The 26,786-nt window shown below is 37.0% G+C and overlaps 1 protein-coding gene across 4 annotated transcripts; it reads right to left on the bottom strand.

Annotated features, from left to right (window-relative positions):
- Nucleotides 1-5,285: 5,285 nt before the first annotated feature.
- Nucleotides 5,286-17,748, bottom strand: LOC148009809 (uncharacterized). 4 transcript variants are annotated; one of them, XM_087673211.1, is made up of 12 exons: nt 16,311-17,748; nt 15,035-15,186; nt 13,973-14,271; nt 12,630-12,908; nt 12,407-12,465; nt 12,249-12,291; nt 12,046-12,117; nt 11,540-11,693; nt 11,270-11,437; nt 9,508-9,628; nt 8,636-8,752; nt 5,286-5,520 (listed from the first exon to the last, which is right to left on the bottom strand). In XM_087673211.1, the coding sequence occupies exons 1-11, from the start codon at nt 16,573-16,575 to the stop codon at nt 8,706-8,708; spliced, it is 1,659 nt and encodes a 552-aa protein (XP_087529337.1). In that variant the 5' UTR covers nt 16,576-17,748; the 3' UTR covers nt 5,286-5,520; nt 8,636-8,705. The 4 variants fall into 4 exon arrangements, with proteins under 4 accessions (XP_087529337.1, XP_087529336.1, XP_087529335.1 ...); XM_087673210.1 differs by lacking the exons at nt 5,286-5,520; nt 8,636-8,752 and having other exon boundaries at nt 9,010-9,628; nt 16,311-16,858; nt 16,947-17,748; XM_087673209.1 differs by lacking the exons at nt 5,286-5,520; nt 8,636-8,752 and having other exon boundaries at nt 9,010-9,628.
- Nucleotides 17,749-26,786: the final 9,038 nt, after the last annotated feature.

Genomic DNA, 26,786 nt, shown 5'->3' with positions numbered 1-26,786 from the left:
GAGTGGTATTCACTACTTGTAAGTGATGGGGAACTAGATGCAATTGGTAGCACACCACTTGCTAGTAGTAGGGGACTAGTTGCAAGTGATAGAGAAGAAGTTCCAAGTGGTGAGTGAACACTTGTAGCTGGTAGGGGATAGCTTGTAAAGTTTAGAGGAACAATTAAAAGTGATAAGGAACCATTATAAGGGGTGGAAAATCACTTATAAGTAGTTGCAAGTTATAGAGGTCAAGTTGAAAGTGAAAGAGGACTCGTTCCAAGTGGTGGGGAGTCACTTGGAAGTTGTAGCAGATATTTTGTAAAGTTTAGAGTAATTATAAGTGATAGGGGACCACTTATAATGGGTGGGACATCACTTATGAGTGGTAATGTACTACTTGTAAGTGGTAGGGAACCGAATGCAATTGGTAGCACATCACTTGTTAGTAGTAGGGGACCGTTTTTTGGTGATAGAGGACCAATTGCAAGTAATAGAGTGTTGAGATTTAGGCAATCACACCGATGTGCCTCTTTGTATGGAGTAGTTGGGCCAATGACATGCAGGCTTACTAGATCCCATAAGCATAGTGGTGCATAGTGCTACATATCATGAAGTTATAAAGCATTGTACTTTCCTTTCATTTTGAATGCATTATCGTAATGCTTTTGTCCTTCCACTCAAGTTTCTTTGTCATTTTCTACACACACAAGATTGTGTTTATGAGTCCAAGTCTCAATCTTGGAACCAATTCACTTGTGTGACATTCTATCTTCATCTCTATGTCTTCATGAGTTCACTCTATGTCTTAAAGCCACCATAGCCATACTCAGATCCATGCATTTTAGAGCCATGGTAAGCATGGCTAAGCTCCCTTCTCTACTCTCTCAGCTGCTCTTCACTTTTGGTCAGATCATTGTAAGCTCATGAGCTTAGTTTCCACCTCTATCTCCACATGACCTTCCATGGCAGCCATAGCCAGCAGGGCATACCTCAATTGGAGCTTCTAGATCTCTCTCTATAGGACATATCTTCTAGTGCTTCCTTCTAGGAAAATGTTTCATGACTCCGAAAGCTTCTCTATGGCACATCAAACACCAAGATTGTCTAGTGAGAGCTTATCATTTCAGAAATTTGTACTCTACGCCTATAGAAAATTTGAAGCCCATCACATGAGCTTCCTCTTGATAAATTTTGAGCTTAAATGCTTTATTGTAGCTGCTATAATTTGAGAAAAACCAGTCAACTAAAAACCCTAATTCTCAGTTCTCCATAGCTAACTTTCTTCAAAGCTTTTTTTCACTTCTTCTTCCCACTGGTTCCAGCACTCTGAAGTTCTTATCACTCAAATATGAAGTTCTTAGCATCAAATCAAGGAGGGCAAGATTTGGTTTTGGAAGATCTTGAAGGACTTTGAAGATTTGGAAGACTCAAGGAAGAAGATACAAACATGGTATCTATTGATACTTATCTAGTGCTCTTAGTACTTGTGTCTTTTGACACAATCAACTCTTTTGTTGCTCAAATTTGAAAATTTGGTGTGATTTTCTGTTGTTCTAGCCACTCCAGCATGGGCAAAGACTCACGGACATGTCGCTTCAAAGGAGTTAGGTTTCATACTTGGCAAATCCGCATCACCTCATCCTGTGAAGAAGGGCCTATGGGCCATCACCAATGGAAAAGAGAAGAATTCTAGGATGCAACTCTTGCAGTTTCTTGGGAAAAAGGAGAGGAAAATGCTCAAGCCATTATAAAGCTTGAGTTGGATGACATACGTGGATAATTGTGACACATCTTATGATACATGGAAAAGATTGGATACTCTGTTTGGTGCATGGTGAAAGTCCTCAAAGTTTGGCCTGTTAATTGAATTTTTTAGAGTGGACATAAAGCCTCAAACATCCCCATCATCCCATCTAAACTACGTAGAAAGTCTTCTAACCCAGCTTGCAGGAATAAATCTAAAAATGAATGAAGATATTTGTATTGGTGTCTTGCTAAAAAGTTTGCCTCCAAATTATGATAATGTTTCAACCACTTTAATCAACATGCCAAACCCTAAATTGGTTGACATTAAAGCCTCTTTGTTAGAAGAAGAAAAGAATATTAAAGACAAAGAAGGAACTGCAAAAGATGAACAACTATTGTATGCTAGTAACATGAACAAAGGAAAAAAGGACTAGCTCTTTTGTGACTTTTGCAAAAGGACTGGACACAGTGAGAAGTCTTGCCATGCTAGAAATAGGTCTCAAAAGGCCTAGTTACAATTGTAAAAGGAGAAGATCATGGAGCAAAGGAAGAAGAAGAAGAAAAAGAAGACCATTAGGAGCAGAAGGACAACCCTCACCAGTCCTTCTATTCCAAGTTTTTTCATAGACTTTTTTGAAGCCTTGTATAACCTGAAGCTATAAAGCATGTAATGTCATAGTACTTTTGTCCTTCCACTCAAGTTTCTATGTTATTGTCTACACACACAAGATTTTCTTTATGAGTCCAAGTCTCAATCTTGGAACCTAATTCACTTACGTGACATTCTCTCTTTATCTCTATGTCTTCATTAGTTCACTCTATGTCTTCAGGCCACCATAGCTATGCTCAGATCCATGAATTTCAACATAGAGGACCAGTTCCAAGTGGTGGGGTATCACTTGCAAGTTGACAAGATAGCTTTTAAAACTTGGAGGAGTGGCTCTAAGTGAGGGGGGACCGCTTTTAGGAGGTGGCATATCCCTTAATGAATGGTAGTATGCCACTTTCAAGGGTTAGGGTTCCAATTGCAAGTGGTAGATTTGATTGCTTGAATTGCGTAGCATAACTTTTCAAATGGGAGGCATATGTCTTGTAAGTGGTAGGCATATCCACCACCTTAAGGTTTTGGAAACTAGATGGCTAGCTCAATTATGGAGAACTTCTTGTTCAGCGTGTGCTGGCGTGAACAATACTGGGATGGGTAACTTTTCGAGAAGGGGAGGTGCAAGGGCCCCCACCCAGTTTCTAACTCAATATTAGAGCTGAGGTTGTTGAGCTTGGGTGGCAATAGAGCCTCAATCAAGGTGTGGCTTGAGGGGAGGGATGTTGGAAATGTAATCCACACTTGCTAGAGAAATCTAGCTCACAATAGGTGGAGTGGTGATGAGTTGAGACCAGGTTTGAATCCTAGGCTAAATGGAGGACGATTTCCATAATTGGATAGACCACAGGTCATCCATCACCTTAAGGTTTTAGGGTTCTAGATGTCTAGCCCAAGTGTTGTAAACTTCCTATTAAGTGCACACTAGTGTGAACAATATTGCGATGATTTACCTCTCGGGAAGAAGGCGAGGTATAAGGGCTCCCATCCAATTTCTAACTTTACATACAAACATCTAGCAAGTCTCTTACTACAAACATCCTTTTTGTTGGGTGACACCCTTGTCTCATCCATCCAAAGCTAAAAGACTTAAGTCTTTGACAATTTGAGAGATGTGGGGTGTCCATTCATCTTGTCTATGATACACAAATGTAGTGAAAAAACCATCAACTTCACTTTCCATTGCCAAGTGATGTTTGGTTGTATATAGGCTTCTTTTGTGCAGCCTGTGGTATGCTGATATTAGTGCTCTTCCATCCACTTTCTCCATTCATTAACATTGTTGATTTATTTATAAAAACCTCATTTGAAGATCTTGGGATCTTCACACGATTCAAGGTATTGTGGATATTCCCTAACATTACTACTTCCAACTCTTTTGAGTTACATTGCATGGGATGAAAGGAAGGATATTGAAGAACTTCATTAAAAATTTCTTTCCTAGTACATGCATCCATTCCAATGGTTAATTTCTCAAAGTGTTCTACCATGGAGAGTCATATCTTGTGTTTCTTTCATTCATTGATCACCAAATTACTACATTCCATCCCACAATTTACAATTTCCACTCATTGCTTTTGCTTTTGAGAAGCCCAATATTCCCTCTTCACTTTTTTAAATGAAGTTCACCTTTCTATTCCATGATGGAGAGATTGTGGAGAGTTCCGTTATTGCAAGGGATCTGCATATAATACTAATAAGACAAATCATAAATACATGTTCCTTTTTGTGGAAACAGAAAAACATCTTGCAGTTATTTGCAACAATATTGTCTATGCATTATGAGGCAGGGAACTTAGAGATATTCCAAACAAAATGCTTTCAAAGAGAAAGTTTAGAGAGAGGATAGTGCTTCAAGCTCTATAGACCTATGAATACTAATACAAGGAAAGAAAGAAAGAAAGAAAGAAAGAAAGAAAGAGAGAGAGAAAGAGAGAGAGAGAGAGAGAGAGAGAGAGAGAGAGAGAGAGAGAGAGAGAGAGAGAGAGAGAGAGAGAGAGAGAGAGAGAGAGAGAGAGAGAGAGAGAGAGAGAAAGAATGAGAGAGAATGAGAGAGAGAGAGAGAGAGAGAGAGAGAGAGAGAGAGAGAGCACATATAGAACAATTGAGATAGAGAATGGGGGGGAGAGAGAGAGTAATTGCAGACCTATGCAAGACAGCATGCTGTAACTTAAAACCTCCATGAATGGAGATAAAACAATTTGTGCATGTTCAAAATTTCCAATTTGATGTTAAATTAGACTTGAAATTCTCTTTGAGGACATACATACTTTCAATGGCCCAGTTTTAAGTGCCAAAAAGCAATGTTCTTGATATTGCTTTCCAAGCCACCTATACATGTTTTCACCTCATATTCATCATATGTGCCACAAAGTTTGTTGCATTGTGAAAACAAGTACACATCCATAGCATTCCCAAGGGTTCTTTACAATAGTGGCCTACCAGCAACTAGAACCAGCCGTACCTTGAGTATAAATTCCCTAAAGAATAAATTTATATACCAACGAATACTTAAGAAAATTTATTTACCACAAGACCTATACCAATATTTCTAATTGTCACTTTGTTGACTAATTGCATGCCTTGGAGAAATCTCAATGCATTATTCTTCTTGGGCATAGTAAACCATCTAGTTGAGTATGATGTTGATGATGGCTTCAAATTTTTAATCTATATCTTCTCATTTAACAACTCCATTATTTTAGGTAACAAAGCCCAGATTCCATGGAATATGTAGAATGGTAAATATCAATCAAAGCCACTACATTTGGATCCACATAGCCAATTTCAGTTGGCTAAATGCAAAATTGTTTCCATGCATGGTTAATATCTATCCAAAACATTTTTCTGGCCAAAAGAAATTCCCCTATATAATGTTAAAAATTTTATTATGAAACTCACATTTTGTAACACCAATCACCTCCTTAAGAGTAGATATATCCATCAGAGTCTCAATGTCAATGGACCTTAGCTTGTAAGCTAGTTATTTAGCCTTTTTATTCCCATCTTGTTTCTTTTCTTGAGATACATCATCCATTACATGCTCAGGAGTATGATAATCTAAAGGCTTAGGTTGCTTAGGATCTCTACATGTCACCTGTTTTGAAGTCCTTGTAGTATCTTCATCGCTCTTTCTCTTAACCTCCATAGTTACATATGTGTTCTGTAACTTTGCCAGATAAGCATATACTCTGAGAAGGAATCAACCAACAATTCCCATCATGTCATGTCATGAATTCTTTTACCTACATTAGTTAATTCACTCCTTGATATTTTCCCTTTTGAGCTACATGCATAGGATGAGACCATATCTTAGCTTTTTGACAAACCATGACATTAGGGACTTTCTCTATCTACAATCCAAATGTGGTAGCATGCACTATTGCATATGCATTTTTGGTAGCTATATCATCCAATAACTTTTGCATTCCCCCATTCCCAACGTTTAGAGAAAGAGGAAGAAATATTTCTTTCACATTAAATTTTCCAATCCTCTAAAAGATAATAGTCCTCTCTAATGCATCATTGTACATGTCACAATCACACCTCTCATGTTGGAGGATTGTCACACCATATACAATGACAAACACAATCCTCTTGAGTAGACTTATAGGTTGCAACCCACCCCTTTCTTCACAAACTTTAGCTGTAGGTCACGTATCCCCTTGACTAACTCATCCATGGCATCCTCATTCAATGTAGGTATAGTAGGTACAACCATAGGCACAAGTGGCTTAACTATAGATTTTGTTGCCTTGTCAAAGGCAGTAGGCATAGTCCCAAACAGCAATATGGTCTTTCTTCTTTGTTTCTTCACAAGTGAATTAACAAACTCGTTTACATGATGCCACTCTATCAAGACTCATTTTTGTTGTTTGATCTTTCAATAGATCTTCCAAACTCTCTCATAAGGTAGTATTTGCTGCCTCAAAAAATATCTCAATATTCTATACCTCTAGAGCATGTTGCTTTGCTATACCTAACTGATCATATCTATTTTCAAATTCATATAGCAATTCAAGGCTATAAGTCCTTTGTTGGGCTTAGTTACCCACTCTTGGAACATTTTACAAATAAGAAAATTAGCATCCTCTATGTAAAACTCTTCTCTTAAAGTCTTTTTAGATGCAAACCAATTTGGCTCCTTCAAATACAATTTGCTAATGCATGCTCTTAACTCATGTATACAAGACCGAACAAAGTAGTGGCTCCATGCAAGATGTGTAACCCTTAAAATTTCTATTTTCATTTCATATTTAGATGCAATTAAGCTAAAACATTATCATGGGGGCATATTTAGTTGAAGGCCTTAATCACAAGGATCTGAACTATTCTCTATGTATTTGTAGTAATAAAAAAGAGTCTTTCACTACCCAAGATGCATTCAAAATCAATCCTTTACATGTTCCAACCCTATGCCCAAAGCATACATTGATATGGTTCTTGTATAAGTGGTTCAATATCTTGAAGGGATTGAGGGAAAATGATTATACCACTAATATACTATTAATAAGAACATTAGAATCTATTTCAAATCAATCCTAGATTCACTCCTTTACTCCTCTTGATAAGCACCAAGCATACCCGAGAAGAGCCTTCTTGTACATGACCCAAAAGCACTCAAAAGTAGGCTAAATTTGATTATAGCAATTATTCACCATTGTGAACATCATACATGCCTTGTTATTGCCTATAAGATTAGGCCATGAACCTCTATAAAAACTCCTGTTGTATTTGTCCCTTCTTATGATTTGTCTTCCTTGAATATGTCTCTTCCCTTCCCTTCTTCCAACCTTGCTTGTTCATGCCTAAGCTTCTCCCCTCTCTCCCCCTTTTTTGTGATTTCCTAATTCTCCCTTTTCTCACATTCTTTTTTCTCCATGCCACATCCTCTTATGTTTTCTTTTCTAAAAGAATTTCATCCATAACTCTTCATTAATCCTACTTCTACTTACCTCCTAAGTTCTCAACTCATGTTCACAAGTAGACTTTACTTTTTCCACGTTCCAACATGAATTACTACTCTCTCTCTTCATGAGAAGCTCAGTTCATGCACAAATAAGTCATCACAATAGGCAAACATATCATAAAACCTATCATACCATGATCCATATGCATACCACTGAGTCCATAAGATATGGCTTTTCTTGTGCTATTATATCTTAGACATAATGTCATACAATAGCATGGGCATGCACACAAACATGCATGTGCAGATGCATGTACACACAAGATGGGGATGAATTGCCTTATCAATACCCACTTGATAGGTTCCTTATAATATGGGCATGCACAAAAACATGCACATGCAGGTGCATGTACACACAAGATGGAGATGGTTTGCCTTATCAATACCCACTTGATAGGTTCCTTAAAACGGCCTACACTAGTAAACTTCCTCATAAAACCTTTCATACCATGATCTGTGTGCATACCACCAAGTCTTTGAGATATGGCTTTTCTTTTTATATGTTGGACATAATGTCATACGATAGCATGGGCATGAACACAAACATGCATGTGTGCCATGCATGGGCATGTGTATGTACACACAAGATGGAGATGGATTGCTTTATCAATACCCACTTGATAGGTTCCTTAAAACAAGCTACACTAGTAAACTTCTCATAAAACATGTCATACCATGATTTGTATGAATACCGCTGAGTCTTTGAGATATGGCTTTTCTTATACTTTTGTCTTGGACATAATGTCATACAATAGCATGGGCATGCACACAAACATGCACATGCATGCACACACAAGATGGAGATGGATTTCTTTATCAATACCCACTTGATAGGTACCTTAAAAAATGGGCAACACTATCTACACAATGATAGTTTCCTTGTGGCTTACTTAATAATTTGCATTTTCTTCAAACCTTACATGTGGATATGGAAAAAGAAAAACAAGCCTACATAACAAAATTCCCTTCACAATGTTCAACGGAATCTATTATATCACATACCACATGCATTCATGCTCCTATAAATAAACCCTTTCAATGCATATTTGCGATAATTTTAATAACCCTACTATTAAAGAATCCAATTTTTTTTTCTAGAAAGTTCATTCATGTTGTCCTTGTCCATTGCCTTTGAGTATATATATTTAGGTCACTTAACTTCCAACACATCATTTGTAGTAAGTGACCATCCACATTATACATTTACCAATATTTGGAAATATTCATATCCTATGAAAGCTTGATCCATGCACAATTTATATTCCTCAACGGTTGTTAATCCTATAGATGATAAAAGGATCAGCAAAGCATTTTAGAATTGTATTTTTAGTAATTACCTTGCACTACTATGCTTTTCACACGTGCCATTTTCTTCACCAATATGCTTTTCACCTTCATACCTTTGTGCTACAATGTGATGATGTCAAATTTATTATCTTGATAAGTTATTCTATCTGCAAAATTATACATTGTAAGTCTGCACAACCACATTATAGTCAACACACCTTGAGCATGCTCAAGTTTTATTCTTCATGATTCTATTTGCCTTTATTAGAATAATCAAATGTGATTACCCAAACATGACACAAGCAAAACTATCCTACATAATGCTCTATAAGGATCATATAGGTGTAGTAGAACATAATGAAATATTATAAGAACATACATGTAGTACAACAAAACACTACTACATATTATACGCGACATTGAAACAATCTTAACTCTCTCATTGAAAATCTCCTTTGAATAGATCATATGAATGCTTAATGTACAATGAGACCTTGTAGTGTGTGAATTTCCAACTCAAAAAAATAGGCATCATCATGCCTACTAAAATTTGTTTCTTAAAAAATGGTATTGTGTCTACCCTATTTACATTGTTGGAAGTCAATCTACGTATGACTAGCTTCCCATGTTTGTGTTGGACCATCACTATTCTCATGTTGACTAGAGGGATAATCATGAGGTAAGATAGACCCATCTTGTCTTGCATTAGTAGATTGTAGTTTCCTTGTAGCAAGTTTAAATAACAAGACACAAGCTAACCAAATAAGAAAAATAAAGACGGACATACAACTCAAAATAAGCATGCCTACCCATACCAAATTTATGGATCTCTTCAATGGCTTACACTCTTGGTTTAGTATCATGGAGAATGTATCTACTACAAAAGAGCAATTTGTTAAGAGTTGCATTTGTGGAAGTATACTTAAGAGCTTTTGAGTAGCATTTATATATGCAACAGCAACTCCATAATCTTGATTAGGAATGCATGTTATGCTTCCATTGTTGTTAGAAGAGCCTTCCGAGCACTTCAATAAAGACAAAATCTGCATATAAAAGTGCTAAGAAATTATTAAATATCCACAATGTACAAACACTATCATTAACTAGCTACTATAGTTTAAACCATGGATATCATAACTTGCTAGTACAAAGAGCATGTGAATGTTGGTACTAAATCTAAACTGATATTTAGGTATAAGATTTATGTTCATGTTAGAGGTACCTTCTAAGAACCTTAATTAGAATATAAAAATTGCACATATAAGCATTAGAAATAGAACAATAAACAAGACTATGACTACCATTAACTTCATGTCTACAAACCATTGATTACATAACTTTGTAGTTCTAAAAGTATGTGGTTATTAGTAAATCAATATAAAATGCAATGTTGGGTTCAAAGTTGGAAAATAACATCTTCCATGTTTTCATCCCAATTTAAAAACCATGGTCTCATATTTTTCTAGCTCTAAAATTATATGGTTGTTAGTAAATCAATATAATACATCTATTTGGGACCACTATTAGAAAATAGTACCTTTCATGCTCCTTTCCCTCATTAACATTGGAGTATTAGGTAAAATTTGTTTAGAATAAAAAATATAGAGTCCCAAGAGAAGTGAATTAAGAGCTATATTGCTTTAGCTAATGTTAGCCATTTGCCTATCACAAAGCATACAACCAACACAAAAAAATGGACCTCATAATTCTATAGTTCTAAAAGTATGTGTTGCTAGTAAATCAATATAATATCTCTCTTTGGGATCAACATTACAAAATAGTATCTTTCATGTTCTTTTCCCAATATAGCTAGGAACAAGTAAAAATGGTTTCAGAATGAGAAAAAAAATAATTCAATGGATGTGAACAAGGAACAATATTATTAGCCATTTGGCTATCACATAGCATAAGGGTCAAAACATCACCAATGTGAAACCTATTGGACTCACTAGTTGTTTCAAAATGTGCAAAGTGTTTGATTGATTTTGTTACGTATAATATGCTATTAAAGTTTCTAGATTTGGAATGTATAATATATATGTAAAGACAACTTCAAGACATCACTATTAACATGGTGAAATATCTTCTTTAAATAGAGAGAGAGAGAGAGAGAGAGAGAGAGAGAGAGAGAGAGAGAGAGAGAGAGAGAGAGAGAGAGAGAGAGAGAGAGAGAGAGAGAGAGAGAGAGAGAGAGAGAGAGAGAGGCTACTCCCACATTTACTCCACTAAAGGCCTACCCACAAGAAAAACTAATACTAAGCATTCTTTTTCGTGTGACAATTGTCAGTGCCAACATTCATTCAATGCTTTTTCTAAAAAAGGTATAAGTAGAATTACAATAATGTGACATGGGGGATTAAACAATTATAAATTCCATATCAAACACATGAGAAATTTGAAAATGGTTACATTCCAAGGATGCACACTATACAAAGTATTAATATATTCTATCAAAGCTTTTGTGAGAATTTACTTAGCTTTTCTACAAAGGTACAATGTAAGTCCATAAAATATTTAAAAGGTATCGAGAAAAAGTAAGGGCATAAGAAGTAAGAAAAAGAATTACGAAAACAAAATGCATTTATGATAACACTAGACTACTTAGGATAAAGTAAAAGGATTATTAGCTTAAAATGTAAAAGAAAAAACTTTAGAATATATGCACATCAAAGTAAATATGTCACCTGAGGAAGGGTTGCTAGTGGGATTGTGCCTGCTGTGCAATTGTTCTTCACTACATAATCTGGAGGACCCAAGAAAGGATTGCATAGGTAAGGGATGGAGGCACCTTTATTTCCCTCTACCAACTCTTGGTCATTCTTTATATTGATCTTTGTTATATTTGCATTGGCCTATTATTACACAAAGCTAAATGATTAAATACATGAAAGGTCAATACTTTGAGTGAGCATAATTTAACCAAGGGGAATATATAGATAAAAAGGAATCCAAACCTGATTCATGAAGTCATAAACTTTTTGTCGCAATTTCAAGATGGTTTTATTTCCGGTAGCAAGGTCATTGCAAGGTAGAAGACTATCTAAGGTTGTGTTTTGTGATATTTTTCCTTGGTACTCGGAAAGGGCCTCACATGTGTCATCTGCAAAACTATGAACTCAAAAATTTTAAGATTGGAACAATAGAAATGTTTGTGCATGTGGTGGAACATAATAGATCAAAAAAATGAGGACATATCATGACCATCACATAATGTAATTAATGTAAATAGGCCTCCCCTGAAAAATTATGCAAAGCACCCCTTATTTACACCACCCAACATGCACTTGCACATGCATATTCCCCACTTTATCGAATGAGCAACTTAAATCAAATGCTTATAGATTTATTATGGGCCTTGATTAACAACTCCAACTTTGTCCTTGTTAGAGACATTGGTTGTGCAAGAAGGATCTCATAAAAATACAAAAGGTACACATGTAGAAAACCTTATTGTAAGTACCTTCCCAATGCGAATGTTATGCCAAAGGCTAGCCAATTAATGAACACAAGAAACCATGCAAAGGCGAGCACCCTACAAGCACAAACAAAACTACTCTTGGTTAGCTCCATGATCTAGTCCAAATGTTCCACATCAACATCAAGTTTTAACACAATCAAGACACTACCCATATAAATAGAAGTTTAGAAGGTAGAAATTCTTACAAAAACAATAGCCATGGGTGATTGCGAAAAAGGTACACAACACCTGGAAAAGTAACAAGCTCAATCAAATCTTTAAGCTCTTAACTAGAACTCCTACCTTAAAATGTGATTATGATATATCTTAGCTTGATGTTGGAAACAAAAATAGACAGACATACCAAGGCCCACCATCCAAAATACTATATTTGTTGATCCAATAATTGCAACCACGATATTTCTATCAAACATAGAAGTTCAAGAGGTTTAGTATCTGATTTGAAGGACATTATGAATCTCTCATATGTTACTCATATTTTAAGGAAGTTAGAATTGTATTGCACTAGTGTAGTTTAACATACAAGCATACAATGAGTGCCCTACACTAAGGAAATTTAAACTTACATATAGTTTAGAGCTTTGTCGATTAGGTGCTTACGATCCTGCACGATTTGGATTAAGGTCATTGATGCATGATTAAGAGTAGTTGTGGCAGTATCCACACGCTTGGAAATGCTTGTATCGTATGATTGCATGTCCACCTTTATTTGAGTCATTATCATCGTGACATTGGAAATTTCTTGAGTTGCCGTCAAAGCACCTTCGATGATAATTGTCTTTTCTACTTTTTTGGCCACATTGTGAAACCTTTGGTTTCCAACAAGCACCACTCCACAAGCAGCCCTATATCCCACTCACAATTATGAACGTGTGAACACAACCTTTTCTAGGGAGAAAAGACATCAATGAGCAATGAAAGTGGAATGGTATTATACAATGACAACAATATAGAAGTGATGAAAACACGTGGAGAAAATTCTACAAGGAAATATATGCACCTAAAATAGATTAGCGATCTACATTGTTATTGACATGGAAGTCATTCCTTGCCATAGTTGTTCTGTACTTTGTTATTATAGTTGTTATGTACTTTGTTATTAACATGTACTCATTCCTTTAACATAGTTGTAAGAATTGTCTCATTTTAAATATCTATGAATTTATCTTATGAGCTCTAAATGTAAACTTTGAATTCCTCAAATGATAGCCGATGATTAGCTTTCAACAAAATTTAAAAAGTAGAATATGTAAAAGTCAGTCCAAAAATTTTCTAGTCTTTGATTCAACTGATTAGCTAACAATAAAAAAAAGGGAGTGTGAGAATGGAGTCCAAAAAAGTTCACGGTCCTTGGAGTAGTACCAATGAGTGAGGAAACAAAGTCAATTGCCACCTTTGGTTTCAAAGAAGCTGTAATAAACTTTGGGTGAAGATTCAACTTTGGAAGTTTGTAACCCAAAGTAGACACTTGGTAAAACTTACCCATAAAAAGTGAATATTCTTTTGGAAAATTTCAATGTAGAAGTATGATGGTAGCGCGAGTGTCTTCATAGCTCATGGTGGTGCATTCAAAGCCCTAGTCTAAGAGGCTTTGTAACCTATGACTTGAATTAGAGGAAGAGATTGGGTCGAAAGTGGCCCAATGTAAATTCTTATATTTTGGAAGACATGGTGATGCATGAGTTATGTTGTTACCTTATGTTTTTCAGCTTGTTGGTCTCCATGTAAGCATGCCAAAAATCTTACCAATCTTTGAGAAAGGTTTATATTCCATTATTCACTATGGTTATAGTTTTCAAATTAGCATATGATTGATGTAATAACAAATACACACACACAGAGAGAGAGAGAGAGAGAGAGAGAGAGAGAGAGAGAGAGAGAGAGAGAGAGAGAGAGAGAGATCCCTTACATGGCTATGGATGTGAGAAGAATGGCCATACTTAATGGTAAAAACTTTAGGCATAACATTTTTCTTTTCCTCATGTTGCACCTCATGGAAGTGGTGATCACATTGAGTTGAGGGACAATAGAGCTCAAACTTGTCTTTTTCTGTGGTGATAGATTGACATGCTTATCATGTTGGTGTTCTAGTCTTCTCTTTATCTTCTTCCAAGTCCAACATAGTATTGTGACACATATAATGAAAGCGGTAGCTACAACCCAGAGCAGTCCTATTGCATATCCATGAACCCCTGTATATATTGTTGACTGATCTTTTTACACATCACAACAAAGAACGTGGATGTTAGAGTAAAATCTTAGCCCAACTATTTTACAAAAATGAGAAATACAACAAGCATGTTGCAACTTGCATTGAAAACCATGGACAACTAAAAGTAGTCAAAATGACAAATACATATGCTAAGTGATGTAATAAAAAAATGTTGAACCTGACACATGAATGTTCTTAGAGTGAGGCTCTAATCCACTTCTTATCATATCTAAAAATATAATGATCTACTCTTCAATAGAGTTGTGAACACTAGAAAGGTGAGTCATAGTTTTGTCACTAAATAGATTGTTCGTTGATCTTGTTATAAGACAAGCCATTTGTAGTATTGGCATCATCCATTATGCTCATCATCATGATTGCCATATTAAATTGTTCCTAAAATAAAACTTACAGGTTGTAAAGGTACTCAAAGTTTGAGTAACCATTAATATATAGGTTCCATTCTACATTTTACAAGATGTTATGTAATTGGGGGGGGGGGGGGGGGATACCAATCAACCAACTAACAATAAGTCATGACCAATGGGGATAAATGAAATAACAAAGATACATCCACATGGGGCATAACAATAAAGATGGTTCTCATGATCATGATAGTCTAGCGATTTGCATGATTAGGGAACACATCACATATTTAGCATCAATAAAACATGGGTGAAGTGAAAGTTCATGACACACCACCATTGATAATGAAAGTAATTAAAAAAGGAGAACTTCATAGAGCTAGAATGCACTCACAGCTAGGTAGTGTTTGCTTTTGAGATTGTAACCGCCCTTGTATTTTTTGAAGTGGTTAAGAGGGTCAATCCTATTGTTCTTAATAGCCAACAATTGCACTGATTGACTAGAATTGGTAGATGTAGATTCCCTCACAACAACACCACCACTACCTGCATATCATATCTAATCTCAAAATCCATGACAAGCAAATTTGACAAGTATGAGGCAATTTGAGCAATCTACAACTAACTCTAGTAGTCATTCATCTTCAAGCCAAGAAGAATAGTAGACAACAAAGACCATAGCCACACATTAACTACAACTTTTTAAAAAAAAGTGGATTTAAAACTTCAACTTAAAACAATAGTAGACAACAAAGACCATAGCCACACATTAACAACTTTTTTTTAAAGAGTGGATTTAAACCTTCAACTTAAAACAATAGTGGATTGAAAAGATCTATCGACATATACATTGTGAAAACCAAATACAATTTATGGGTCTTGGGTACATAAGAAAAAGAAAAGTGTATAAAGAAAGTGTTAGTATTGTAACGAGTAGTTCTTTTTTATCTTTGTCTATGATGTAACAAGGGTGCACTATCGCACAAGAGCATTGCTTCCTCTTTTTTTTTTCTTTTTTTTAGAGAGAGAGAGAGAGAGAGAGAGAGAGAGAGAGAGAGAGAACTATTTTTTCTCGAAAAGTAAGATATTCACGTGTTTCAAATCTAAGTGGATCACTTAGTTGAAGTTAACAATGCGTAATTTTTTGGGGATGCTTTTTTGGGACCTATACCACCTTGTTCCTACACCATTCTATAAGCAAGCATTGGGATTCATGGTTGTTAAATTGAAACTTATCCTAAATGTAACCCTTGATTGAATGGGCATTCGTGAACTATGTTAAACTAAAACTTATGCTAAATTGTAACCCTTGATTGGATGAACATTAGTGGTAGTTCAATAGACTACATCTATGCGGTAAGAAATGGGTGTTCGATTCCTTATTGTCAATGAAACTTAATCAACCTAACGTGTTTGCCAATTAAAACTAAGACCCATTATTGTCAATTCAAACCTAATCTAAGAGTAATCTAACATGTTTGCCAATTTAAGCCAAGACCCACTATTGTCAATTAAAAACTTCATTTTTCTAACATGTTTGTCAATTAAAACTCAATCTATCTAACTTTAACTCTTGATTGGATGAGTTTTCCCAATAAGAAACTAGTTTTCTATACTAAGTAGTAGTGCGTTTGCATGAAGAAAACCTGATTGGAGAAGGGGAGAGGTACCTGATCCTTTGATGGAGAGGGCGTTTCTGACCGAGAGAGAGAGTGTGTGTCGATGCTGACCGGCTGCACCAATGATAGATATGGTGTCCCGTTGATTAATCTGGTAAGTATCAGTCTGTGAGATGATTGCTGCGCCTGCCGTATGCTCGCCGATAGCGCACAGAAACAGAAGAAGCAATATGGCTATGTTGTCATGAGCCCTGATGATCATCATCACGGAACCATATCGACCGACCTTAATGGTTGTAGTTGCTCCCCTTCTCATCCCTCTAATTCTCGCGTTCCATCAAACGAATCAAGCCGCCTGCATCATTTTTCTCTCTTCCGAGTTTGATTGGGGGGCAATATTTCCTGACAATCAACCTTCCGGATTGAGATAAAGTCGTGCTTGATCAAGGTAATAACGGAGCTCCCAAAAATCCTGATAATCAACTTTCCGAATTTGGGGTAGAGACTCGGGCCTAATCAAGCTGTTTAATAACGGAGCTCCGATTCAATTCTATCTCAGAATTGGGTTCCAAAATGGAAAGAAACTTGCGCGGAGGAGTCTGTTGAATGAATGAATGAATGAACGAATGAACGAATGAATATATGAAGGAATGAATGGATGGATGAATAAACCCTTCAGCTGCTCACATAATTAATCTCGAGGGAATGTGTACCGTTGCCTTTCTCTTTGCTCTCATGTATACATTGAGGTAGCCAACAATAAAGCAATCCCAAAAAACCGTTGGTAATTGCAGGAATAATAATAATAATAATAATAATAATAATGTCTATGCCCAAAATGGAAAAAGAATGGATCGATAGATTGCCGCAAAGAAATTAACCCAGAAAGATTGTAATGAATGGATAGATTGCCGCAAAGAAATTAACCCAGAAAGATTGCAATGAATGGATCGATAGATTGCCCAAAATGGAAAAAGAATGGATCGATAGATTGCCGCAAGGAAATTAACCCAGAATGCTTGTAATGATTAGCCAGCGCGCAAAGGATTTCTTTGGCGCTGTGCTCATCCGATGATGAAACTTGCCAGCTTTCTGCATGGGTTTTGATCGCCCATCGACTGAATTAATTCTGGCAGGGGTGGGAAATTGTCCTGCGATGGAAGAAGCATAATTCGACTGAAAGACGAACAGAGGATATGGCGTCAAAGCTGAAGAAATTAGGGCGCGTAATCGGGCTTGACTAATTACTCATATATCTGATGATATCATGATGGGAAGCAGCTGCACGCACAGTATCATCCTGGTCTTTTTTTCCTTGATACGTAATCCAGGAATATATGCAAACGTATTTTGCGCCCGGCAAGAAAAGTCTGATCAAAATACAATATTTCTACAGAGAGAGAGAGAGAGAGAATATATCGCATGCGAAACATGCGAATTACATAATAGTCGTAGACCCATAAATCGATTCTGCCGCCCTCATCTTCCCATTCCGGGTCAATCCCTTCGTTCCCTCCACAGATATTTAACATTAAGTCAATCTATCACGTATAATAATACTATTATTATACTATACGTAATTTATATATAATAATTATCTTATACTAATATTATTATGCGTAGATAATATGTAATAACTACTTTATACGTCAAAATAATAAGAATAATAATCATCACACTAATGATAATAATCATCATAATAATAAAATAACACAAACCCACACACACCCCACATTTCTCTCTCTCCACCCAGCAAGCTTCAGTCCAAAAAGGCAAGCTTGATAGGCCCCTCTCATTATTACCCCACCTCACCTTCTTTCCAAAAAGAGAAAACCTCACGTCCCTTCTCATTCACCTCTTCTTAACCTTTGGTTCCATGCTTGGGCTATCTCCTCTTGTATAACATGGCAACTTGCAAGATAGGCCATGGCTTCCATTTAAGCAAGGCATGCCTTAACCATGAACCCCATTACCGCAAGCAACACACCTCCTGAACAATATTGCCCCAAACAAAGTGCATGTCCTCACATACGCCCTGCATACTTTTACACAATTTTTTATATTTTTGAATGCCAACCTTTCCTTTAGAGATGCTAAAATCTCCCCATATTTTCAACATGTTTGTCCCTTGATAATTGTCACATTAATGGAAAAAACCAAAGACTTTTGCTTCAATAACTTATTGAGCCTCGAAATATCTCTTTTAAGAGGAGACAATAGTTTATTGGACCTTGAATGTTTCTTCTAGGAAGTGGTTAACTTCCACTCAACTTCCATCCTGCCTCTGCCTCCTTTGAAGACCTCAGATTTTAGTCAAAATGTAATTTTCATCACCGAATGTCTTGGGGGGGTCAAGAAATCAATGAAAAGTCTTCACATGATTGAAAGGCTTCCCAAGCAACCTTCTAAATACATCCCTTTTGTGTATCTAGACTCATTGGATTATGAGGCTTTTGAAGGATATTTAGCATGGTCTTGTTTTTTTCTCAAGACCATTGAATTCCTTGAGGGAAGAGAAGGGAGACCTAGCCAATCATCTAAAGAGCTAAAGGACATAAACCTGCATTGAACTTTTTCTAGAAACTATTGAATGACTATTTCATATCACAATCATGCTATCATACAACTACAAAGTGCCACTTTTCAAGTTTCAAGTTATTAAAATGTTAAAGGTTTATATCACCAAAGGCTTGTACACCTCATGAGCTTTCATGTCAAATTTATACTTGGAATTTATTTGTGCATGATGTGTGCTACATGAGGCAAGATATGCACACACCTTTCTTTGAGTATGCATGCATGAATGCATTGAGTATTCTCTTTTGTGCATGTGTGCACATTGTATTAATTTGCACCATTTAGGTGATCCACTCTAAACAAATTATTCTCAAGATGGTTGGCTTTTAATCTCTCAACAATGCATTTACGAATAGATGAATGATTATAAACACTTGTATGATGAAGTAAACTTTCATTTCCTATGTCCTATTTAAAGTTTGCAACTTGACTCACATAGTAATTGGTTTTGAAACGAATAGAAAAAAGGGACCTTGGGGGTGATGTAAAACATACATAAGGGATGAGGCAAACATCAACCATATCTAAGATGAATAATATGTGTAAATTTATTTGTAACATCAAGCATTGCCATTAAAAAAGTCACTACAAACATCAGTGTGTGTACACTAGTATATTAATCGATATAAGTGTCAAAATATGCATCGGTACGTAAATTACTGATGGTAATTCCAATAGAATGCATTTTTTTGGCAAGTTTTCTTATGCAAGATTTTTAGCCATGGCATCATATAGGAGAGCTTTTTATACATCCACTATGAGCCATCCAATGCTAGTAAACATTAAGTGCTTAGATCCACTTGTAAATGGAGTATGAGAATATAAATGTTCTATTTACACTACATCGACAAATTATCCTTGGTCACAAATTTTACATGGCATGTGCTTTCATGCAAAATTAAGTCATCTTTCTTTTATGCTTAATTATCATTGACACAATCACAAAGACACCATCTACAATCATTAGAAGTTGCTTTACAAATTGTAGTAGATGCGATGGGGAAGATTTTGTTTGTTTTTAATATCGTAGCTCAATCCATTAAATATTGCATCTTAAAAACATGATTTTTCAATAATACCCCATGTAATTTCAAACATTTGTCTTAACACAATACTTATGTATAAACCAAATGAATTTATAACACTTCTAAGAGGATTTTCACACATTACAATATGATGAATAGGACCACATAGCTCAAGTGTTCAGCTAATGATGTTGAATCGATTTGATATGTTGATGAAGATAAAGACACTTACCTGAACTTAACTGAAATTGGAACTTGCCTTGACATTGCAACTTGATCTCATCAACCTTGCTCCTTAATCAGTTGATGAAATTAGCTACAACAGACAGCCGTACCCACAACTTGTCTATTGAATCAAAGGTTTTGTTGTGAAGTTTGTAATGTATATTAATTAACCTCCTATGTTGGTGCATATGTGGGGTGGGGCTAGGACTCCTATTTCCTAGTCCCATGTATGATTTTATGAAGAATGAGATAGGTTTTGGCCATCATGTATGGTTCCTCTTGAATAACATAGTTAAAAGAGGGTGATCTAAAAGTACTACATGCTTATGTGTACATCGATGTGTCTTAATCTTCTCTCCTTCTAACCATTTAAAATCAAGGTTTTACTGCAATGTTCCATAAAGAGAAACTAGCATCATATTCCATATACAACAGTCTAAGCGTGCATTCAAGTAATATGTCAACAAAACCTCAATGAAGCCCTATATAAAGGAGTTGTGAATGTCTAAGTCTTAATAGCAAACCAATGAATCACATATATAGACAAAGACAAATTTAGTAATGTGATGAGAATAGTTAATGTCTAAGATCTTGCAAGACTAGGGAAAGGAGAATATGAAATTTGATGACTACCCGCAACATCTTAGATCTTAGATTGGGAACTCTTGAACATCAATTAAAAGTTTATAATAGATGGCCATCAAAACACTACCAACATGCCCATTTATTGTTCAATTACCTAGATATCTTAAGGATAGTAAGTCTCTCCATTTATATCCATTAGTGGAAAGTCTAGAAGGGCCATGTAGGCACTACTTACATTACAAATAGAGTGAGTAATGTACAAAAATGCCTAATTTTATAGGGGTTCTTGAGAAAATGCCCAATGAAACCATTGTTCCATCTATCAAAGTATGACATACTTTGGGCCAACAATTGCATTGCTTCACCCCTTGGTGCTATGGATAAGCACTTAGATTTCCTTTTTGCATAACTACACAACCCAATGCAAGAGAGCTTGCATCTTGCAAAACCTCAAATCCTTGGTTTAGATCAAGAAGCTTCCTTGGGGGGTGCATCTTAAAGAACATGTAAGATACCGCCACTACAAGAAATAGCCCTCATACCGACATTCAAAGTGACAAAAATGTTCATTAAAAAATTTGCTCTTGCCATCGCTAAACACATCGGTATTAGCATCTCCATGAAGGTATTGCAATTTATATCGCTATTTGCATTGGTTCTGCGATGGAAATAGCGACGGTTTGCAACAAGTATTGCGATGCCAATAGCAAGGCATGCAATAAATTTGTGACGCTAATAGTGTCAGTTTTACAAAGATTCTTTTTTTGTCATTGTGTGCTATATTTATATTCTACAAATGGATTACATATTAAGTGCAATGGTCATCAAGATGAACGCAAAATGTATTGAACCCACAAGACTAATACATAGAATAAGTATAAGATCATTGATGAAAACTCATGGAATTATGATAAGATACAAAGGATGATAACAACATAATACATAGAATATGCCTGCATAAATCACAGGACCAAAAAAGGAAGAGGATGTGTGCTTCACAAATCCAAGCATGAGCTATAGATCCTTGCCATTCGAAAGCTCGTCCTGACACAAAAAGGAGTATCGAACAGAGTATGCAAAATGAACTACACATCAGTCCACCATACATAATGTATTTTTAAAAAAATAGTATTTACAGAGAAGAAAGATGAGTGACTTACTAGGCCGACGCGTGTATACAGTCTATCGATCAATGCAGTGAGGTCCTATCTCTCTACATATCGAGTCTCCAGGCCGATGGGATCGTGGTTTGTAATGGAGTGCCACAAAGAAAATAGAATACAACTATTAGAAACATGATTGTCAATACAAGTGATATTGCAAATAAGAAAGTGAGAAAAATAAAAAACAAAATAAAAACTTACAAATTCCTCCAGTTAAGTCATGTGGCCGCCACTCCCAAGATGATGGACCACCCCTACCTTTAGTCATGCCCTTGCTACCTCCCATTGCTACTGTTGCCAATGTCTTGGAGAACCTGTAGCCTCCTCCTTGAGTCTCCACCAATCATCTATATCTGGCCACTCAAGCTTTGAGGCGCCACTCGAGTGCTTTGCATGTGTTCGATCGTATGTGTGACATGTATGCATGCATACACTCCATCATCCACCTAGTGAAAAACCTCTTTGCCATGGTGGGTACCAAAAACTACTTGTGCAAGGATGCTACTGTGTAGTCCTTGCTCCCCTCGGGTATGTTCTTCCAATGGTCCAAGATGTTGTGCCGAAAAACTTATTGGCACAACTCTCTTATACAGACATCACCCTCCTCTCCTCATCATTCATGATCACGACTCCTGTCCTGTCATCTACAAGGTATCCATACCCCTCTAGGGTATGTCTAAGGCATATCCTCTCCCACTTGCGACCGCGCTCCTGGGCATAACCAGGAGACCCCTGTACATCTGGTATACCCACGGGGGTGGTACCTCTCAGAGTAGCACCCATAGGGGTGCTACTTGCAAACGACTGAGCAAGGAGTCATTGGAGTAGATGTCCCTACATGTGTGACAAATCCTACAGGTGACACACCTCCACTAGAATGACAAGACGGAGACACTGCATCCATGCCTTCACAACAACCACTTGAGCCACCCTCTCTCGAACCTGCACTAGAGTGAGGATTAGTATCTATATCTTAAGCCAACCACGGGCTCATAGCATCCACATCTCTGCAACACGCCCTAGAACCACTCCCTTCATCCGGGCCCTACCCAGCGTGAAGCATCGACCTCGTCTACTAGAAACCGAAGCATCAAATTATACTAAAGTAGATCTAATAGAACGAGCTGATGGTGTCCAAGAGAGCTCCTAGTCCGCTATATCTCTGAATCGGGCCATCTGATCTAGAGACATACGTGTGAATATCTCCTGTAACTCCTCGTTGCTCATCCCTTGACTCATCTTGCTCTCCAAATATCATCAAATATCATCTATACAGATAGAAAATGATGTTAGCATAATCAATATAAATATTCAAGCAAAGCACGATAATATAAATTTGAAAAAAATGATGTTATTTAAAACGCATATTCTAGAGTACCCTTATAAGTGATTCGTCAATGAATTGAGAAGGTGGATGCTGCAAGTATGACATAGCTTATGGTCGCATATCAATCTCCTAGCACAACTTTGCATATACTGGAAGGTCAATAGACATGTCACCACAAAAGGATGAGTCCACCTCACTATTAAAGAATTCCTGGCCTCCTGTCTTTCCATCATCGCTACCCAATTTTGCCTCCTCTACATGCTCGACCTCCACCCCTTGCAATATCAACCCCTCCACTTGCATACTCTCCTCATCTACCTTGGGAACATTGCTTTCATCATACACGCTTGCACTTTGGGAAGCTGAAGCCACAACATACCACCATCGAGGTTGTCGGGGGTTTGGATAGAAAATTATTTTCCCTAAATAATAGGATAGGAACAAGAGTTTTGCACAAAGAAATGATAAGTATTATCCACATCTCGAATAGAAATCTTCAAGTTCAGACAAGCAACATACAAATTTCCTGCAGTAGTGTTTTTGGCTATAGGCATGCACTAACCATGATCCACATCAACTCGCCATCTACCGATATCATACAATCCACGCACTATGACATTAATCTCGGAGCTGTGATCCAAAAGAGTAACACAAGGGGTCTCTGTCTCACCAATCTTGACTACTGTATGCGTAGTCACACAAGCCTAGTGACTACAAGAAAAATGGCTATGAGCCACCAATATAGGCACTTCATTACTCTCTGCATACTGTACGGGCTAAAGTAAAGGTTGAAGATTCTTCTTGGTCTGCATACATAAAGCTTCATCTATATTCCTCATTAGAATCAATCTCCTCAATATAATAGCCTCAGCAACTGCTAAAGCCTCTTGATGGATCATATCCTGTGTCGGCTCTTCAACAATCTGTCATTTTATTTTAATGATGTCGATGATAACATCATCAAATGCTCTTTTGGCAACCCCCAAGACTTCCCCAAGAGTGAATTCAATTTTGCAGTTAAGAATTTGATCCTCAAGCACCTTCTTCAAGTCTATAGTTATCTCAATGTTGGAAAGCAGCTTGAATCTAGGTTGTTTTTTTGGCTTCGGATCCTTTGTCTTGGGGGCTTTTTGATCTTCCTATACTTTGGACTTCTGAACATTAGCCATGCTCTACTCTGGTCCTAAAGAAGAAGGTTGAGAAACTAGATCGCTCCTCCTAGTCACCCTCTTTGAACCTTCACGCTGATCATCATCTCTTTTTCGCTTCTCTTCAACAAGTGCTTCAAATCCTTGAGATTTCGGCATATAGGCATAGATAGAAAAGACATCAACTTGATCATCCCATCCAACCCCTTTCCTGATCTTATCACCTATGGCTGAAAGTTTGGATGTTGAAGCTTTCCCCTTTTTCTATGTGTGTAGTGCATAGGACCATAAAGGAGATTTGTCATTTGGCAACTGTTCTAGTTGAAGGCCATAGGCAGCACCTTCTCTTGCCACCTCTCACATCACATAAGAAGAGTGCAAAAGACACTTCTCTAACAATTTCTTCATACCACCCTTACCAAAAAAAAATTTGATCGGCTACTTTGTTTCTCCTAAACATATCATCTTGTCTTTCTAGACTACCAACTTCAACCTTCTCGCCTCTTCAAAATCTTGTGGCAGTCCTTCCTCTCATGATCTGGACTATCACACCATATGCAATGATAGACACGATCACTCTTGGATGAATTTGCAAGAGTAGAAGAAGTTGGGGCTAAAACCAGAGTTGGACTAAACGACTGCTACTCCATTCTAGTCATATTGATTTGTAGCTCTTTTAAGCTCTTTGATATCTCCTCCACCATATATTTGACAATCGGTTTAGCAGATGCAACAAGAGAAGTAGCAAAAGTCGTGGTAGGAGAATACATAGCTGGCAGTGATTGCATCCCGTTCTCTAAGCGAGCCTTCCATCTCCGCCTCTTTGTCAGTATAGAAATTGCATCGACAACGTCTTGCCAATCCGTTCTCAATCCCATATGCTACGTACGGTCCTCTAGTAGCTCTCACAACTCATCCTGAAGTGCAAGATTAGCCACCTATAAGAATAACTCCACTTTCTCTGAGTTCAAAGCTCTTTGCTCTAGTGCATCCAACTGGTTGTATCACTCTTCAAACTCCCACAACAATTCAGAAGTAACAAGTCCTTTTATGGGTTGATAAACCCACTCTCTTAATGTCTTTCATGTAGCAATACCGTAATTATCCATAAAATATTTGTCTTTGAGTGTTTTCTTGAAAACATTCTAGTTAGAGTTCTATACAAATAAATCTGTTACTCTAACCTGCAAAGTAGGTGTGACAAGCCCCGCAAGAAATAGTTGCTCCAGTTGGTCAAAACTCCAAAAAAGTGCATCTGGATTTCAAAGGCCTTAATGTAGGCTGAAACATTCTGGTCATCAAATAATTTTCACTCACTAAACACATCATCAATCACCTTGGTCACACGAAGCATATGCTCTTGTTCTTGATGCAATAGTCGTTGTTGATCCAACTACTGTTGTTGCTGCATAGATAATTGCATCTACTGATTTTGCATCATAATGGTGGCTGAAGAAAGAGTTTGTAACAAATTCTTCATCTCATTGGTCGAAAAGGAAGAAACAATCGATGATGAAGGTGGATTATTCAAAGGGTCTCCCATCTCGATGTGATTATAAGTGACGCTTTCACGTCGGATTCACCAAATGTCGCACTGAATATGTGTGGGAGTTCATGAAAGTTGCTCATTGCAGGGACACTATGCGAGATGGGAGCAAAAGATTATGAAGAATACTAAACTCAAGCAAGGTAGAAGAAGCTAGAACAAGGCGTGTGTGAAAGCAAGCTCATTGATTAAAGGTATGGTCAAGGTAAATATGCAAAAGACTCATGGTCAAGGGAAGGGATATTGGAGTTAAAGGATATGTTCGAAAGACATTTGAAGAGCTTGAAATGAAGGGGTAGCACTCATCTAACTCTTGCAAGGAATACTATCATATCTTCTCTATTCTCCTTCCCTTCTCAAAGTAGCATATGACGACACTTGTAACAGTTGCTCTCAAGAGGCCAATTGTATGACATAGGCATATCATAATCATATGGCAAAATCAAGAAGACTTCCAAAGCTTCTCTCTTGAAACATGGGTGCTATGCTTTTCTTTTATGTCATAGGTATCCAAAGATGTTCTCATGATAGGTTTCATCTTCATGTTGATGCTAGTTTCATTAGCAATGTTATTATTAACAACAATTGGTGGCTCCCATGATGACAGTTAGTCAGAGGAGCATAGAGGATTCTTCACGTGCAACATTTTCTTCACTACATATCCACCTGTTTGTAGTGAGATACACTACCACATATGTAGAGTAGATGATGGCATGGTGCAATTTTTTCCTTTAAAGGCGACATGAAGCTACCTTTCATTGTCAACAATCAACTTCTATGGCATATATATGACGCACCCACCCTTATGATGGTGTTGGCTTGCTTTAGAACAGCCACCTCAAAGGAAGAGACTTCCATATTGTCGTTGTTTCATGTAGGAGAAGACTCCACACTTATTATGGTCTCCCTCTCCAATCTTAGTGGAGCTACT

The sequence above is a fragment of the Lygodium microphyllum genome, chromosome 30 (assembly GCF_053477565.2).
Source record: "Lygodium microphyllum isolate KBCC chromosome 30, Lygodium_microphyllum_v1.1.10, whole genome shotgun sequence".
In the NCBI taxonomy this organism is placed as follows: Eukaryota; Viridiplantae; Streptophyta; class Polypodiopsida; order Schizaeales; family Lygodiaceae; genus Lygodium; species Lygodium microphyllum.
Note: the sequence above shows the minus strand (reverse complement) of the source record. Positions and strands in the feature narration are given on the sequence as shown.

What these genes read in the sequence shown, in the direction of transcription:
- LOC148009809 (XM_087673209.1), bottom strand. Translation starts at nt 16,575, where the DNA reads ATGAGAAGGGGAGCAACTACAACCATTAAGGTCGGTCGATATGGTTCC. An exon ending in ATAACATTCGCATTGGGAAG is followed by an intron (nt 11,694 to 12,045) that starts GTACTTACAATA and finishes TTGAGTTCATAG; the next exon opens with TTTTGCAGATGACACATGTG. An exon ending in TTTATGACTTCATGAATCAG is followed by an intron (nt 11,438 to 11,539) that starts GTTTGGATTCCT and finishes GTGTAATAATAG; the next exon opens with GCCAATGCAAATATAACAAA.